The 16,476-nt window shown below is 41.9% G+C and overlaps 1 protein-coding gene across 4 annotated transcripts in view; it reads right to left on the bottom strand.

Moving 5' to 3' along the window:
• LOC138683373 (transportin-1-like) overlaps positions 1 to 16,476 on the bottom strand; it is a 99,499-nt gene that overhangs the window by 75,411 nt on the left and 7,612 nt on the right. For 2 of the 4 annotated variants that reach the window (XM_069775081.1, XM_069775080.1), the window contains exons 2-4: positions 15,557 to 15,740; positions 15,320 to 15,433; positions 11,441 to 11,516 (exon numbers count right to left, since the gene is read on the bottom strand). In XM_069775081.1, coding sequence (XP_069631182.1) covers positions 11,441 to 11,516; positions 15,320 to 15,424 — 181 coding nt within the window. In that variant the 5' untranslated portion in view covers positions 15,425 to 15,433; positions 15,557 to 15,740. The remainder of the gene's footprint in view (positions 1 to 11,440; positions 11,517 to 15,319; positions 15,434 to 15,556; positions 15,741 to 16,476) is intronic. The other 2 variants (XM_069775079.1, XM_069775082.1) reach the window with 1 other exon arrangement.

The raw sequence follows: 16,476 nt of genomic DNA, 5'->3' as shown, positions 1-16,476 counted from the left end.
CAGAGATTTATTGAAACAATGGCACATTACACTAACCACAGTCAATTCAAATTTATCCTAAGGGTTACTGATGTAAAACCCCTGCTCAAACTTACGTGGCTAACCTCTGCACCTGTTTGGGTCAATCAGTGGCCATTAAAAGGGGACAAATTGATACAAGCACATAAATTAATTCAAGAGCAGTTGCAGCAAGGACACATTGTCACTTCGACTAGTCCATGGAATACACAGATTTTGGTTATTCCAAAAACGTCAGGAAAATGGAGATTATTACAGGATTTACGAGCGATAAATGCAGTGTTACAACCTATAGGGATTACTCAACCGGGAACGCCAAATCCTGCAATGATCCCTAAAGAGTGGGAATTACAAGTCATTGATTTAAAAGACTGCTTCTTCACGATTCCTTTACATCCTGATGATTGTGCACATTTTGCCTTTTCAGTGCCTAGTGTAAATAACGCCGAGCCTATGCAGCGTTATCAGTGGACAGTGCTACCTCAGGGCATGATGAATAGTCCTACTATATGTCAGAGAGTAGTTGCTGCGGCTATTCAACTGAGCCGAGATGCATTTCTAAATGCTATAATATATCATTATATGGATGATATTTTAATTGCAACAGAAACAACACAGTATTTGGAAAGTGTTGTACAACCTCTTGTAAATTCTTTGCACACCTTTGGACTTCAAATTGCTACAGAAAAAATTCAAAAGATGCCGCCCTGTAAATATTTAGGGTGGGTTCTTACAGAAAGAACAGTACAGCCTCAATCATTAAAGTTGCAGACAGATATACGAACTCTGAATGATGCTCAAAAATTATTAGGAACAATAAACTGGGTACGACCCATGTTAGGTATAACCACGAAGGAATTAAGTAATCTCTTTAACATTCTGAGAGGTGATCCTGATTTAACATCACCACGGATCTTAACTCCAGCTGCCAAGGAAAAGTTAAATTTAGTTTCACAAAAGATATCTACATTACAAGCCTATAGAAGGGACTTAACTTTACCTGTTGATGTGTATGTCATACAAGGTCCAAAACAACCTTTTGCTATTATAGGGCAACATGATAAAGTTGCTCAGAAAATTCTATATTTGGAATGGGTGTTTCTCTCTCACACTTTAAAAAAAACTATTACACAGCCTTTAGAAATGATTGTGACTGTGGTACAAAAAGCACGGTCACGCACTCAGCGTCTCATTGGTTTTAATCCCAATACCTTGTATCTTCCTTTTTCAAAACAAGATTTTGATTACCTTTTTGTTCAATCACAATCACTGCAAATCGCATTGGCCGACTTCACGAACAAAATTTCTTTCTCACTGCCTAAATGTAAGTTACCGCAAAACCTTCACACATTAAACATCAAACCACAGATGATAGTATCAGATACTCCTATTGTTAATGCTCGTACAGTTTTTGTAGATGGCTCCAGAAAAACTGGACGAGGTGTAGTTGCCTGGCTAGATAATGGACTATGGCACACACCTGTTGTTCTGTTACAAGGTTCCACACAGCATGTGGAATTACAGGCTGTTTTACACGCTTTGGCTTTATTTCCATCAGAACCACTCAATATTGTTTCTGATTCAGAATATGTCATACGCGTTGTACGGCGATTACCAGGATCTTACTTAAAGAACATAAATGATGAAGACTTATTCAACAAATTTTTGGAATTGCAAACTCTTTTAAATAAAAGAGCTTATCCTTTGTTCATTTGTCACATTAGGTCGCACACTGTGCTGCCAGGACCTTTGACTAAAGGCAATGCCATGGTTGACTCTTTTACTGTTGGCACAGTGCAATTCCACTCTGCTGTGGCCTCTCATTCCTTTTTTCACCAAAATGCAGCAGCATTGCAAAAGATGTTCCATTTGACAAAAGCACAGGCTAAAGATATAATTCGTTCTTGTCCAGATTGTCAGAGTTGCTTCTGATGCAGTGAGCATTGGGGTTAACCCACGTGGTTTACACTCTAATGCCATTTGGCAAAGTGATGTTACACATGTGTCTGCCTTTGGCTCCTTGAAATTTGTGCATGTTTCTATTGATACCTTTTCCTCTTATATTTGTGCTACTGCTCATTCTGGAGAAAGGGCACGTGATGTTCAACGACATTGGTCATGATGCTTTGCAATTATAGGGGTTCCTCAAACCATTAAAACTGACAACGGTCCAGGGTATGTAGCTAAATCTACTCAATTATTTTTGCAACAGTGGCAGGTATCCCATGTGACAGGAATTCCACATTCACCTACTGGACAAGCAATAATTGAGTGTGCGCATCATGCTTTAAAGTCCATGTTGCATAAACAAAAAAGGGGGAATATGCCACCACAAAGACAGCTACATAATGCTATGTTTACTTTGAGTTTTTTAAATCACTCACCAGACTTAATGGCCAGCACAACGATAGATCGGCATTTTAAAACTCCTGATTCTATTTCACACAGACCTAAAGCACTGTATAAAGATCCTTTTAGTGGACCTGGTTGGAATGGACCTGTGGAACTAATCACTTGGAGGCGAGGGTATGCTTGTGTTCTTCCCACAGGAACCAAGTGGATTCCAGCTAAACACATGAAGCCATATCATGAGCTGGCAAAACCACTCGGACAACCCAATCCCACAGATGAAGACTCTGAATTTGAAGGAGAAGAGACAAATGAGGAGGAAGCAGCACATCGAGAATGAAAAAGCTATCACACAGGGACTTTTGAAGAGACTGCAACAACAAGCTAGTGTGATGATGCAATGTGTATCCTACTCCAAAGAATACCTTTTTTAGCATACCTGGCAATAGTGGCCAGCAACAGTATTGTAAGAATTCTGATCTTTTTTCTTTGCGGGGTCACTGTGGCTCGGGCGCAGCATTTTTATTGGGCCCACTGAAGGTGTTGAGCTTAAGCCACAGTGACTATATAAAAAAACCATTCCTTGTATAAGTTTGAACCTGACACAGAATCACAAAGATTCGGTGATGATATGTACTTCACATCCTTATGTTTTTGTAGCAGCTCAATTTGTAGATATCGCTTTACATAACCATGCTTTTGAAACTAATCTGAGTTAACCTTGGTATTTTAGCTGTTTTACTCATAAGAATATATCTGAATTAAGTCTTACAGTAATCATGCCAATATGATGTCGTGCTGAATTGTGGATCCCTGTAAATATGACCAAATTGTGGGAAAGGGAATCAGGATTAAGTCAATTATCAAGGCTTTTAAAGCAGACAATTAGTCACCCAAAATGATTTACAGGATGGCTCATTGCTTTTATAATATTAGCTATCATTATTGCAGCTACTGCCGCCGTTGCTACCACGGTGCTTGCAAAATCCGTTCAGACTGCTCACACAGTAGCTAATATATTAAAAAAAGGTTATGGCTGAAACAAATACCCAGGTACAAATTGATCAACAATACCAGCATGATTGGACACTTTAAAAGCAGTGGTAATTTGGCTTGGACTGTATTGGGTTTGTGTGGCAAGGTTTTGGTAGCGGGAGGTTACAGGGGTGGCTTCTGTGGGGGCTGCTGGAGGTTTTCCCCTGTGTCTGACAGGGCCAACGCCAGCTGGCTCTAAGATGGACCTGCCGCCGGCCAAAGCCAAGCCGATCAGTGATAGTAGTAGTGCCTCTGTGTAAATAAAAAAAAACAAAACAAACACACCACAGCTGGAGAGGGGGAAGAGAAATGTGGTTGCAGAACACACAGAAAGGGCAGCTGAAGAGAAGAGTGAGAACGTGTAAGAGAAATAACCCTGCAGACACCAAGGTCACCAAAGGAGGGGGAAGAAATGCTCCAGGCGCTGGAGCAGAGATTCCCCTGCAGCCTGTGGTGAAGACCATGGTGAGACAGGTTGTTCCCCTGCGGTCCATGGAGGTCCATGGTGGAGCAGATATCCACCTGCAGCCCATGGAGGACCCCACGCCGGAGCAGGTGGGTTCCCAAAGGAGGCTGTGACCCCGTGGGAAGCCCGCGCTGGAGCAGGATCCTGGCAGGACCTACAGATCTGTGGAGAGAGAAGCCCACGGAGCGGGTTTTCTGGCAGGACCTATGACCCCGTGGGGAACCCACGCTGGAGCAGTATGCTCCTGAAGGGCTGCACGCCACAGAAAGGACCCATGCTGAAGATCTTCGTGGAGGACTGTCTCCCGTGGGAGAGATCCCACGCTGGAACAGGGGAAGAGTGTGATGAGTGCTGCCACTGAGGAGGATGAAGCGACAGAGATAACGTGTGATGAACTGACTGCAAACCTCATTTCCCATTCCCCTGTCCAGATGTGGAGGAGAGAGTGATAGAATGGTGGGTGCCTGGTGTCCAGCTAGGATCAACCCATCACATAGAGATAGACAAAGTGCATTACAAAATAGAATGAAATTACATTGCAATTGGGAATTTCAAAAACAAGGGCTCTGTGTAACTCCTTTACAAGGGAATGAAAGTGTATGCGATTGGGATTAGGTGAAGGCGCATTTGCAAGGTGAATTTGCTACTAATATTGCAGGAGAGATCTAAGACCTTGCACAGATATTACAAGATCAAATGGGAAATACACAAAATTAGCAGAATAAGGTATCTTTCAAAGAATTGTCTAATAGTGTTAAATGCTTAAATCCAAAAACATGGTTTGAAGGTTTAAATCTGTGTATCTGAATTTGTATTGCTATTGGAGGGTTATTAATCATTTGTGTGCTTGCAGCAATCAGAATCATCTGAGGAGCAGTACGAGGATTGCATCGGTTCGAAGCTGGAGTCCTCGCTGCCTTCCTCGTGAATCTGATGTTCCTAAACAAAAAAGGGGGAGATGTGGGAGCAGCTCGGAACACCTGGCATTTGTTTTCAAGAGTGAACGTTAGAATTTGTTGTGCTGCATGTTTGCCAAGCCTTGAAGAACTAGTTTCACAAGGTCAGGTTGGAGGATGGCCTTATGTAGGCCTGGGAAGATGTGGCTGAAGACAGTCACGAATATGTCTATGGAATGTGTTTATCTTTAACTGTTCTGAGGACTGGCAAACACCCCAGCTGGGCCAGATATGCCCTCCTGTGTTAGTAGTATTGGCTGTATGCCATTAGTTATTTCTAGATCTTTGTTGAAACATATATAAGTTTGATCTTTTAGTGAAATAAAGGGAATCTTGCACAGAGAGCTTGAGCACTTGATTCAGTCACTGCACTGTACCAGCTACTAGGAAGACAATTAATTCTATCTCAGCTGAAACCAGGACAGTGGAATACCAGCAAATTTGTTTAGTAGAGATGGTGAAGCTATTTGCAACAGGTTTTTATTAAAGTAGCCTTAAAGTTATTAAATGACCTGTGCATTTAAGGTAAATTTAATTATTTTAAATTACAATTTCCCCACTATTTAAATTTATTTTACCTTTGAGCATGGAAAAAAAACCCAATCTTTAAAAACCTCAAAATACTTGTTTTGTATTGGTTGCATTATTAGTCACATTTTAAGGGAATTTTTTAACATCTCTAGCTATTTAGACTAACAACTAATCACAGCTAGGGATCCTCTCTGATTCAAGTACCATTCTGATATCTTTCACAAAACAGCATTAAAGTATTTAAATGCCTAAAATATTGAAAACTTACAACTTGGCTAAGAATGACAATGAAATTCCTCATGGAATTACATTTTTACATGTTCAGATTCCTTAGGTTTATCTGGCTTTTCTAAACTGAATGAATAATCTACTTTAATTTTTGGTTTATAGCATTTCTTCTTTTGGCATAAAATGCTGCATTTGAAATAAAATGAGATAAAATAATTGCTATGTCACTTCTCATACATGGTATTGTCCTGGTTTCAGCTGGGATATAGTTAACTGTCTTCCTAGTAGCTGGTACAGTGCTATGTTTTGAGTTCAGTATGTGAAGAATGTTGATAACACACTGATGTTTTCAGTTGTTGCTCAGTAGTGTTTAGACTAGAGTCAAGGATTTTTCAGCTTCTCATGCCCAGCCAGGGCACCTGACCCAAAGTGGCCAACAGGGTATTCCATACCATGGGACGTCACATCTAGTTTAGGAACTGGGAAGTGGGGGGCAGGGATTCGCCGCTGGGGGACTGGCTGGGTGTCGGTCGGCGGGTGGTGAGCAATTGCCCTGCGCATCATTTGTACATTTCAATCCTTTTATTACTACTGTTGTCATTTTATTAGTGTTATCATTATCATTATTAGTTTCTTCTTTTCTGTTCTATTAAACCGTTCTTATCTCAACCCAGGAGTTTTACTACTTTTCCTGATTTTCTCCCCCATCCCACTGGATGGGGGGGAGTGAGTGAGCGGCTGCGTGGTGCTTAGTTGCTGGCTGGGGTTAAACCACGACAGGTATGTATGCCATAGAACTACTTAGGAAAAGCATTTTCCTTAAATCTGCATTACAATATCTATACAGAAGCATGGAAAGGAAGAATTAGCCATCATAAGCGGGGGAGGGGGGGGGGAATGGAATTTTTAGTGGTCTGATCTGACAAAATTCATTATCTTATAACTTGGTTTCCATTAAGATATTTACACACCTCAATTATTTTATGCATCGATTACTAATACTCTGTCGGGCTTAATTTCTTTTTGTAATTCTTAACATATCTGAATTTAAGGGAAAAAAATGTTTTGCTGTTGTTTAAGTAGGACACTACATATGTTATGCATCATTTTAAACTATAAGGGTACATTAATCTGACTTGGCTTCTGAATTGTAATCCAATCAGATTCACTCCTTGGCAGTTATTTTAGTCTATTTAATAATGACATTATGTGGGATGATGGTATTGGGGGGGGGGGGGGGGGGTAGTAGGGTGGTATTTGTTTTAGTTAAACAGTTAAAGCTGCTGAACCACTTTTCAGGATTAATCCTGCTTATCAAAAAAATCCTTCCTGAAACTGGAATCTGGTTAATCAACACCTGACCTCACACAATGGTCTTTTTCTTGCTCAGCTTCAAAGATCTTTCAACACCAACACACCAAAAAAGTTCATAATGGAATGGACTCATGAAAACTGCTATCCAGATCAAAGTTAAATTCCAACACTCATCAGAAAACATTCACATCAAACCCACAAGACTGCTTTGGATCCCAGTAACAGTTTATAAAAAGCCATTAACTAGATGAATTGTTACTGTAATTATTACCAGAAAATAAATTACCATCTGTGGTGACTTCTATTGAAACAAAAACTTGGGGGAGAATGGGGACAGGACCTTCCTCCATGGTAATATTTTATGTCAAAGTAAGGTACTCTGAAAGACTAAGTCATCATATGAACAAGATCAAGAGTTGCAGAGACACTGCTCTATCTTCAACTGGTTTTAAAAATCCAAAGCATTTTGGAAATAAACTTAAAAGACCATCCTTAAAGCTAATGACAAAGGCAGTACTCAAGCAATGTTCTCAATCCCAGCTCATACACCTTCAGACTAAAAGTTCATCTCGAGGATTCTGATCCTTGAGCGTGATAGTCTCACACCAGGCTGTGATCAATCCACTGAGATAACACCCCAGTAAGACCAAAGACTAGAGATCCCACATTAGGATTGGGTGAAGAATCAGTCACTAAAACTCAGTCCAAGATCAGGATCACAAGGACTTTGTATAGCTGCAACAGGATAAATAACTATGGCTATATGGGCCAGTAGAAAGCAACCAGGAACATCATGCATTTGTCTCAATATATGTTCCTGTTAGCCTAGGTCCTGCCAAGAGCCCAGCAACACTCCTAAAGGACAGGGGAAAAGAAGCCAAACTCAAAACTTTACTGAAATTGTATGCAGACTAACCATGTCCTCTATCTCTTGTCTAACAAGGATAAAAGGTAGATCTGAGAAAGGACATGTGTGTTTTGGCATTACAGATGGACAGTCTGATTCTTAACTAGAATAGATCCTCTCATCAATAGTTCTGTTCTTTTTTCACCACACAGAGCGACATTAGATATGTCATCATATCTTATCTAAAAAGCAGTAAGCTTTGACACCATTTCTGTTCTTGCAATTTTCATATAAAATATCCACGAACATGAAGGCCATATTAGGCTAACTAGAATGCCACATTAATTCTGACACCATATAAAGACAGCTTCCTTTTTTGCTCTCTGAGGTGTGAAGACCTCATTCAAGGAAAGGATACAGGCATAAACATAGTAGGAATAGTTTACAGACATTACAAAGTCTCAATTTAGTTTATCTTTAGAGTTCAACAGAGAAATGTTACCAGAAGGCAACACAGTAGTCTCTACTGATGCAAGTAGACAGCATCATCTCAGTGTATGCTGACACAACCTTGCATCAAGAAAATATTATGGCAAGATTATGATAGAGTCATCACACCCAGTATTCCCTGACAAGTTGAATTTCTGAAGATGGGAGAGTATTCTTGATGAATGACAATGGCCATCATCTTTTGATCATTTAGCGTATAGCAGATCCACCTCTTATTCACAAAGCTCAGGATGCTGTGTGAGATAAAGCAAGGTATAATTCCAGGTTAAAAATAATAAATCCCAGGGAACTGACAGAATTGTCCTACTGCAGTGGGGTTTCGTGGCAAGGTTTTGGTAGCAGGTGGGTTACAGGGGTGGCTTCTCTGAGAAGACACCAGAAGCTGCCCCCATGTAGGACAGAGCCAGTTCCAGCTGGCTCCAAGATGGACCTGCTGCTGACCAAAGCTGAGCCCGTCAGCGACAGTGGTAGTGCCTCTAGGATAACATGTTTACAAAGGGGTAGAAACTGCTGCACAACAGCAGCCAGGAGAGAGAAGAGTGAGAATATGCGAGAGAAACAACTCTGCAGACACCAAGGTCAGTGAAGAAGGAAGGGGAGGAGGTGCTCCAGGCACCAAAGCAGAGATTCCCCTGCAGCCTGTGGTGAAGACCATGGTGATGCAGGCTGTCCCCCTGCAGCCCATGGAGGTCCACAGTGGAGCAGATATCCACCTGCAGCCCATGGAGGACCCCACACTGGAGCAGGTGGATGACTGAAGGAGGCTGTGACCCCATGGAGACCCTGCACTGGAGCAGGCTCCTGGCAGGACCTGTGGACCCATGGAGAGGAGCCCATGCTGGAGCAGTGTGCTCCTGAAGGACTGCACGCCGTGGAAGGGACCCATGCTGGAGCAGTTTGTGAAGAACTGCAGCCCATGGGAAGGATCCACGTTGGAGAAGTTCGTGGAGGACTGTCTCCCATGGGAGGGACCCCACACTGGAGCAGGGGAAGAGTGTGAGGAGTCCTGCCCCTGAGGAGGATGGAACGGCAGATACAACGTGTGATGAACTGATCATAATCCCCATTCCCCGTCTCCCTGCGCTACTGGGGGGAGGAGGTAGAGAATCCAGGAGTGAAGCTGTGCCCAGGAAGAAGGGAGGGGTGGGGGGAAGGTGTTTTAAGATTTGGTTTTATTTCTCATTACCCTACTCTGGTTTGATTGGCAATAAATTAAGTTAATTTTCCCTAAGTCGAGTCTGTTTTGCCCATGATGCTAATTGGTTGAGTGATCGCTCCCTGTCCTTATCTCGATCAATGAGCCTTTTGTTATATTTTCTCTCCCCTGTCCAGCTGAAGAGGGGGAGTGATAGAGCAGCTTTGGTGGGCACCTGGCATCTAGCCAGGGTCGACCCACTACAACAGCTTAACAAGGCCCACAGAAGTTTAAAAACAGAAAAAACACCACATACATGTGTAGGAGTACCACAACAGACCTAAATCCAGCAAGTTATAAGCATTCAGACACAAGAGCCTGACAAAGCTAACACTGGAGAAAAAAAAAAAGTTACACTTTTTGCAACTGAAAAGTAATACCTCTGGTGCTAAACCAAAGCAAATCCCTAACCTACGCATAAGATACCTTGGAGGCAGGCCTCAGTGAAACAGCCAGCTTTGCAAGCAAAGTTAGTTATTTGTTTGCAAATAAAAGTTTGCTTGCAAAGTTATTTGGCCCGAGTCTTATGATTCTGCAGGCAACTTGGCATAACTTCCATTACAGTAAAATAAGAGTATTTAACACACATTTTAATCAATCATTACAGAATTGCCACATTCAGGAGCTGCCACCTAAAAGGTTCTTTAAGCACAGTTTTCTCAGCAGCTGTTTCAACAGTGGCAAAAACTGAATCAAAGGTTAGTCACACCTGCTATCAAATCAAGCTCGCTCTCATACACTAGCTATCAAATCACCTTAAGTTCCATTGAATAAGCTGCCAGTGATGTTGGAAGCTTATTTCCATGGCTGCTCCTGATGGGACAGTATGGCCATAAAGTATTCATTATCTACACTAGCATCTTGTTGAAAAATTTAATATCCTTGCCGATTCAGGTCTTGAAAGTGCGCTCTCTCTCAAACTTGAGGTATTCCCCCAAGGCCTTAAGATTATCAGGACATTTTCTACATAAAACACACAAAAACATTTGGATATGCTCCAGCCTTCAAATATGAAAATATATTTTCCTCCTCCTCTCTCTTTCCTTCCTCCTGAAGTAAGATGACAGCACAACCAAAACACTAGTTCAAGCATTATATAAATGTTCTTGCTGATGCTTTGAATGTTACAGGGTGACATGCAAGTAAAATCTAACTCAAAGCGAAAAAAAAGCAAGTATTCAAAAACTCAGAGGTGAAGCACTAGAAGGCAGAAAAAGCACTGGTAGCAGGACACTAAGGAAAAAAACCAAACTCCCCAAAATCAAACACATTAAGTACAAATGTAAAAAAGAGGGAAGACATGCCAAAACAAATCTTGAAATAAGTCTGTCTCACTGGCAAAGACCTCACAAATCAGTAGCTGTAGTACACTGGAAAGTCTTTCACACACCCTGATCATTACTAAGGAACTGCCTGAATTTACCAACTGGAAGAGGCTACACAGTATGCCATAAACAGTTTGTACTAATGTCCATAAAAATAAGCCAACAGTAAGTAACTACATTTTATTAGAATTAAGACTTCAGAATGAAGATTCTGACAGACATAATCTTTGGACAACTCTAGTATGTGATCTTCAAAATATTTAATGGGTTGATTACTAGAGCGATCACAATCACAACTGGATTTAGCAGCCCATTTTATGTGTATAGTCATGATTCATCACCATGAAGTACAAAGTTACTCCACAATTTCACTATTGTGAAATTTCACTATTGTGACTAGTATGATGCTCCCACATTTCTGGGAAGATTTCATAGGACATTTAGAATGGAATCTATTCCAAGACTGAAACTACAAGCACCAACACGTTATCAGATCTTTTTCCACAAAGACTCCTGAAAGGATAAGAAGAGTTCTACATGACTATGGAGATCAGCCAACTAGCAAACTGACTGTAGAAATCAGCTTCCTGTTTCTTTCAAGCTAAATAAAATATATTTTTAAAAAAGAAAAAATAGAATAAAACAGTCAATATCTCAAGAACTTACCTTCAGACTTCAACTTCGTAAGAACAAAAATCAGGTAGTTGTTGAAATCTGGATACTGATTCAGTTGTTCTAGTTTCTGAAGAGAGAAACTGTTAAGGAAATTTGAATCTTCACACACAGCATTTATAGCTTTCTGGATACTATGATTATTGAGTTATGTACTACTGCGTCATTTCAAACAGCTGTGACTATAAGCTCACAACATACAGAGTATGAACAATCTGAAAACAATTTCTATAATTTTCATACTGAAGCAGTAGCTTTTAGTTATGTCGAAATCTGAAAAAAGAATCCAGGAGACAGACACAGAAATTAATAGATCCTTAAAAATATTTTTAAAACAAAACAAAAAAACACCACCCCACCCCCCAAAAAAACAAACCCAAAACCAACCCAACCCCCCCACACCTTCCTCTGTACAGTTTTAGACTTCAATATTTACACGTAGAAGCCAGCCAAACATAAGGAATCCAGAGACACAATCCCATAATATATCTTTTTTTTCTCCACAATAAATAAAAGCATTTCAGCATTAAAATACAACACCTATTATGATTTTAATAAGCTACTCACTTTAATATTAGTCCTATACTTTTTTATGATGCTAACTAGCCACAGACTGAGCTTTCAACAGTGAGAATCTGTTTAATTGTAAATGCCCAGATATTTGTACCAAGAAGTTCATGCTTATCCATAGTCTCAAAAAAAAAAAATTCTTTCTGTACACAAATCAATTTTCTAGAGTGACACCTTTCTGAATAAGTATCTTACTAACAATACCAGCCTCTTCACTATGTCCCTGGGGAAACTGCAGGAAGAATGATTATGTTTCTGAACATCTAGAAAGTATGTAGGTTTTCTAAAATTTGTCATTACTTCTGCCTCAAATTTCTAAGTATTCTGCCACTGCTTGGCTAGAACAACGATCTGGCATTCTCCTTGTATACTGTGCTCACACCCTGGTATTAAATTAGTATTACGCTCAACAATATTTTAAGTCATAAAGATGACACTACATGCTTAAGTTACTAAACCTACTAGATATCATCAGTATGGCAAACAATCAAGACATTTAACAAAAATAATTTTTAGAAGTAGTAAGATTATTTGCTTCATAAGCATTTACTTTACTTGCTGTATAGCTAAATCTCTAAATATTCAAAGTCACTAAACCTTAGCCAAATGTATCTGTGTTAGGACATTGACGGCCCTTCCAATGACCAACAGCCAGTGTCTCAATCACAAACTTAAGAAACTTCATTTTTAGATATTTAGGCTGCTTGCATCAAGTAGTAACTTTGCTAGAGAAACCTGCCCTCTTTCCACTTAATAAGAGAATACAATGTACTTATCACAGCCACAAGCTGTGAAACACACAGGAGATGAAATGTAAACAGAAGAATGGTCACAGCAAGTGAAAAATAACACAGAACATTCTACATGGCCCCTAGAAATGAAGAAACACACATCCAAAGATTGTTGTCAAAGGTGCCATGCCAAAGAGCTCTTTCAGGAACAGCCAAGAAGTAAGGTAGCACATTTTGAAATTTTTTTCTTCTTCTCCAAGCTTCAGAAACATAATCACCAAAACAGTCAGTCGAACATTACTAACTGTGAATTCCAATGGCTCAAATAAGAAGCAGCAACAAGCAGAAAGAACTGAAAGAACAGTATTAAATAGAAAATTAATTAGAACACACCCAATAGGTCTAAGAATCAAGGAATAGCTTATAGGCCATATTTTCTTATTAATTTCTTCACCCACTTTAACTTTTTCTTTTTTACTCCAAGAAACATCTATATCTTCATTTGAAAAATGTTTGAAAGCCTTACCAATTCATAACTTTTGTTTGTTAACAAACAAAGGGTTTCAGCTAACCTGTGCTCCTCACTTTATTACACTTGAGTTCTAAACACCTAAATATGCCAAAACTGTGTCATAAAGAGCATGAGAGAATCAACACACTGATAGTTTTATTTAAAAAGTTATGGACTGGAAGTACTTTAAATTTGAAACAATTAATCACCATCCTACTTAGACATGCTACTAAGTAGCATTCCACAACACAACAGCCATCACAAATTTTTGTGGAAACAGTCTCAAAGGACACTTATTTTTTTTTATTAAATTATAGGACATGGCCTGTCAAGTTGTATTAGAACATTTTCCCAAACTGATAATACAATGGTAAAAACGTGCCACTTAGATAACCTTTACAGGTCAACATATGAGGACCTCCTTGAAAGCACAGGTATTTGAGTTACCACTACCATTTAAGAAGAATTTCAAACATCAGTTAACAGCACTTTCATTCAGTAAATTTCTACTCATCTTCAAGACAGACAGCAATGCCTATATTGCCCATCCTACACATACACCACTGTTTTTCAAAAAACAAATCAGATGTCATTAAGTTATTTGAAGCAGAGCTTTAAAATGTAATTTTACATGAAAGCTACACTATAAATACTGTTACTATGAACACTTGTATTTGAAATACTAAAGAGCAGTACCTGTTTAAGTTTGGGGCATTATCAGAACACTTCACTTAGCCACTTCCGTATAGTATTTTTCAAAGGAAGCAATAGCATCATAAGAATATGAAACATAGCTGCAGGAACAAGATGAAAACTACCTTCACCTTTCAGATAAGAACAGAAGCCTTCCAAAGCTTGACCACATGTTAGGAAAGCCTAGAATTCAAGAAAATTTGACTCCAAGCTAAACTCCTAAAATAACATATATATATAAAATAAATTTTTTTGTTCTTACCTACATAAATGAATTCTGTTGCTTTCTGTGAAGACCTTCAAGCAAATACCTTAAATAAAAAGGGATCAAGATGATAAACTCATAAACTTCATAGGAAGATATCCTTTCAGGACTTCTAGATATTTTAAAGCACTTATATAGTTAGCTCAAGGAGTAGGAGACAATAGAGAAGAGTTTTATTTTTCAAGACTTATACTTCTATTAATCTTAATGTAAAATTTTCCTCTCTCAATCTTTGTTCCTTAAAACCTTGCTATTTCATCACTTCCACGATCAAGAGAGATTTGGGGGACACACACAACACGACACCCAAACAACAAACCAACAATCCACAACACCAACACAAAACGCACTGCAAAGCTGCACAAGAAGCCACATACGGTAGATTTCCCCTTTCTCGTGAAATGTAAACAGCGTAACGAGCAGCATTTTAGGCTCAGAATTCTAGGCAAGCAGAAACATCCTCACAACGTAGCAAAATACAGCGTCAGAGCCAGCAGGCCAACGAGAGCATGCAGGCAGCGGCTCCACCAGGGACACTCCTCCCACCAGCTACAGCTTTTGCCTTGAATCCCAGCACCGGATTAGTTTAGGAAGCCCCTGCTTTGCCGCAGGGGCGACGGGTACCCCGCGCCGCCCCGCCAACTCAGCCCGGTGGGCAGCGCCCCCCCCCCCCCAGCCCTCTCGGCGAGATCCGCCGCGGCTGAGTGCTAGGCGCTGGCAGCGACCCAGCGTGGGGTAACCTGGGAAAGCAGCAGATACCGAAGCAGCCACACCAGAGCTTTAAAAAGAAAAAAACGAACCTTGGCTCCAGGCTCGCAACAGGTGCCCAGGCTCCCAGCGGGGGAAGGCGGCCCCGCGGCCCACAGGCCTCCTCGGCGGTTCAAACGCCGCGCCACGGACACCCGCTCCGGCGGAGGCTCGGCCCACAGCGCTCGCTGTGGCGGTTCCCCGGGCAGGCCCAGCCGCGGCGGCGGCCGCCGCCGCCGCCTGCCGCAGCGCCGGCCTGCGGCCGCAGTGCCCCCACCCAGCACCCCCCCCGGCCGCCGCGGCCCCGCTCTGCCTGCCCCACCCGCACGCGCGACGTAGGCCTCGACCAAGGATACTTGTTGCACGGCTCTCTGCGTGGTGGTGTCCGGGGACTGGGACTCCTTGAGCAGCTGCAGGATCTGCTGAAGCCCCTGTTCGTCGGGCTTCCACTCATACTCCATCTTGGCTTGCTGAAAAACACCAAACAAGCGGCCGCGGTTAGCGGCGCAACAGGCCCCAGGCTGGGGGGGGGGGAAGGAAGCAAGGTAGCTGCACGGCGCCGAGCCCAAGCCCCACAGACGGACAGCACTGACCTGCTTCTGCCACTGCACACTGCACCAAGCAGACTGAGTCACGGCGAATTTGCAATCTGGCCCTAAGAGCCGCCTCACGTCTTCCTGGGTCCTAGCGCCGGGCGCGCCTCCGCCCGCCCGAGCCGCCTCGGGCCCGCCGGCCCGCCGTCAGCCTTTCCCCAGTGCGTCCCACACCGTCAGGAACCTGGGGGCGACAAAACAGGAGCCCCTCAATCCCGGGCGGCGGAAAACGGGGCGCCTCCTCCACAGTCCCCCCCCCTCCGAAAACAGAGAGAAAGCTCCAGCAGTCCCGACAGGCGAGGGGCGAAGCGGAGTTCCAGCCCAGCCTCCTCGGGACGGCTGCGCAGCGCCTGGCAGCGAGCTAGGAGGCTGTCGCCCACGGAAAAGCAGGGATGCGAACGCAGATCCAGGAGTTAGGAATGTGGTACCTGCTTTGCCGTCTGCTTTACTTGTACGTGATTTGTTTTAATGCTGGATAGATTTCATAAGTTCTCAATTTCACGTGTAAAGAGGAATAGGACCAACTACACAAGAAGGGGGGAAAGAAATTCAAAAGAAACTACTTTGAATACCTAGTGTATCTTATCCTTAGCCTCAAAATATATCAGAGGAAATCTCAGCTCAAAATTAGCAAATTTTGTGTATATAGAATAGAATAGTTCAGTTGGAAGGGACCTACAACGATTTTGGGAAAAATATCTTCACCAAAAGGGTTGTCAAGCACTGGAACAGGCTGCCCAGGGAAGTGGTTGTGTCACCATCCCTGGAGGTATTTAAAAGACGTGTAGATGTGGCACTCAGGGACAAGGTTTAGTGGGGGATTTGACAGTGTTAGGTTTACGGTTGGACTAGATGATCTTAAGGGTCTTTTCCAACTTAAATGATTCTATGAAAGTTGCTCAGCATGGATAAGACCAACA

Source organism: Haliaeetus albicilla, chromosome W, assembly GCF_947461875.1.
Source record: "Haliaeetus albicilla chromosome W, bHalAlb1.1, whole genome shotgun sequence".
Lineage (NCBI taxonomy): Eukaryota > Metazoa > Chordata > Aves > Accipitriformes > Accipitridae > Haliaeetus > Haliaeetus albicilla.
This window is presented reverse-complemented; position numbering and strand designations above follow the sequence as displayed.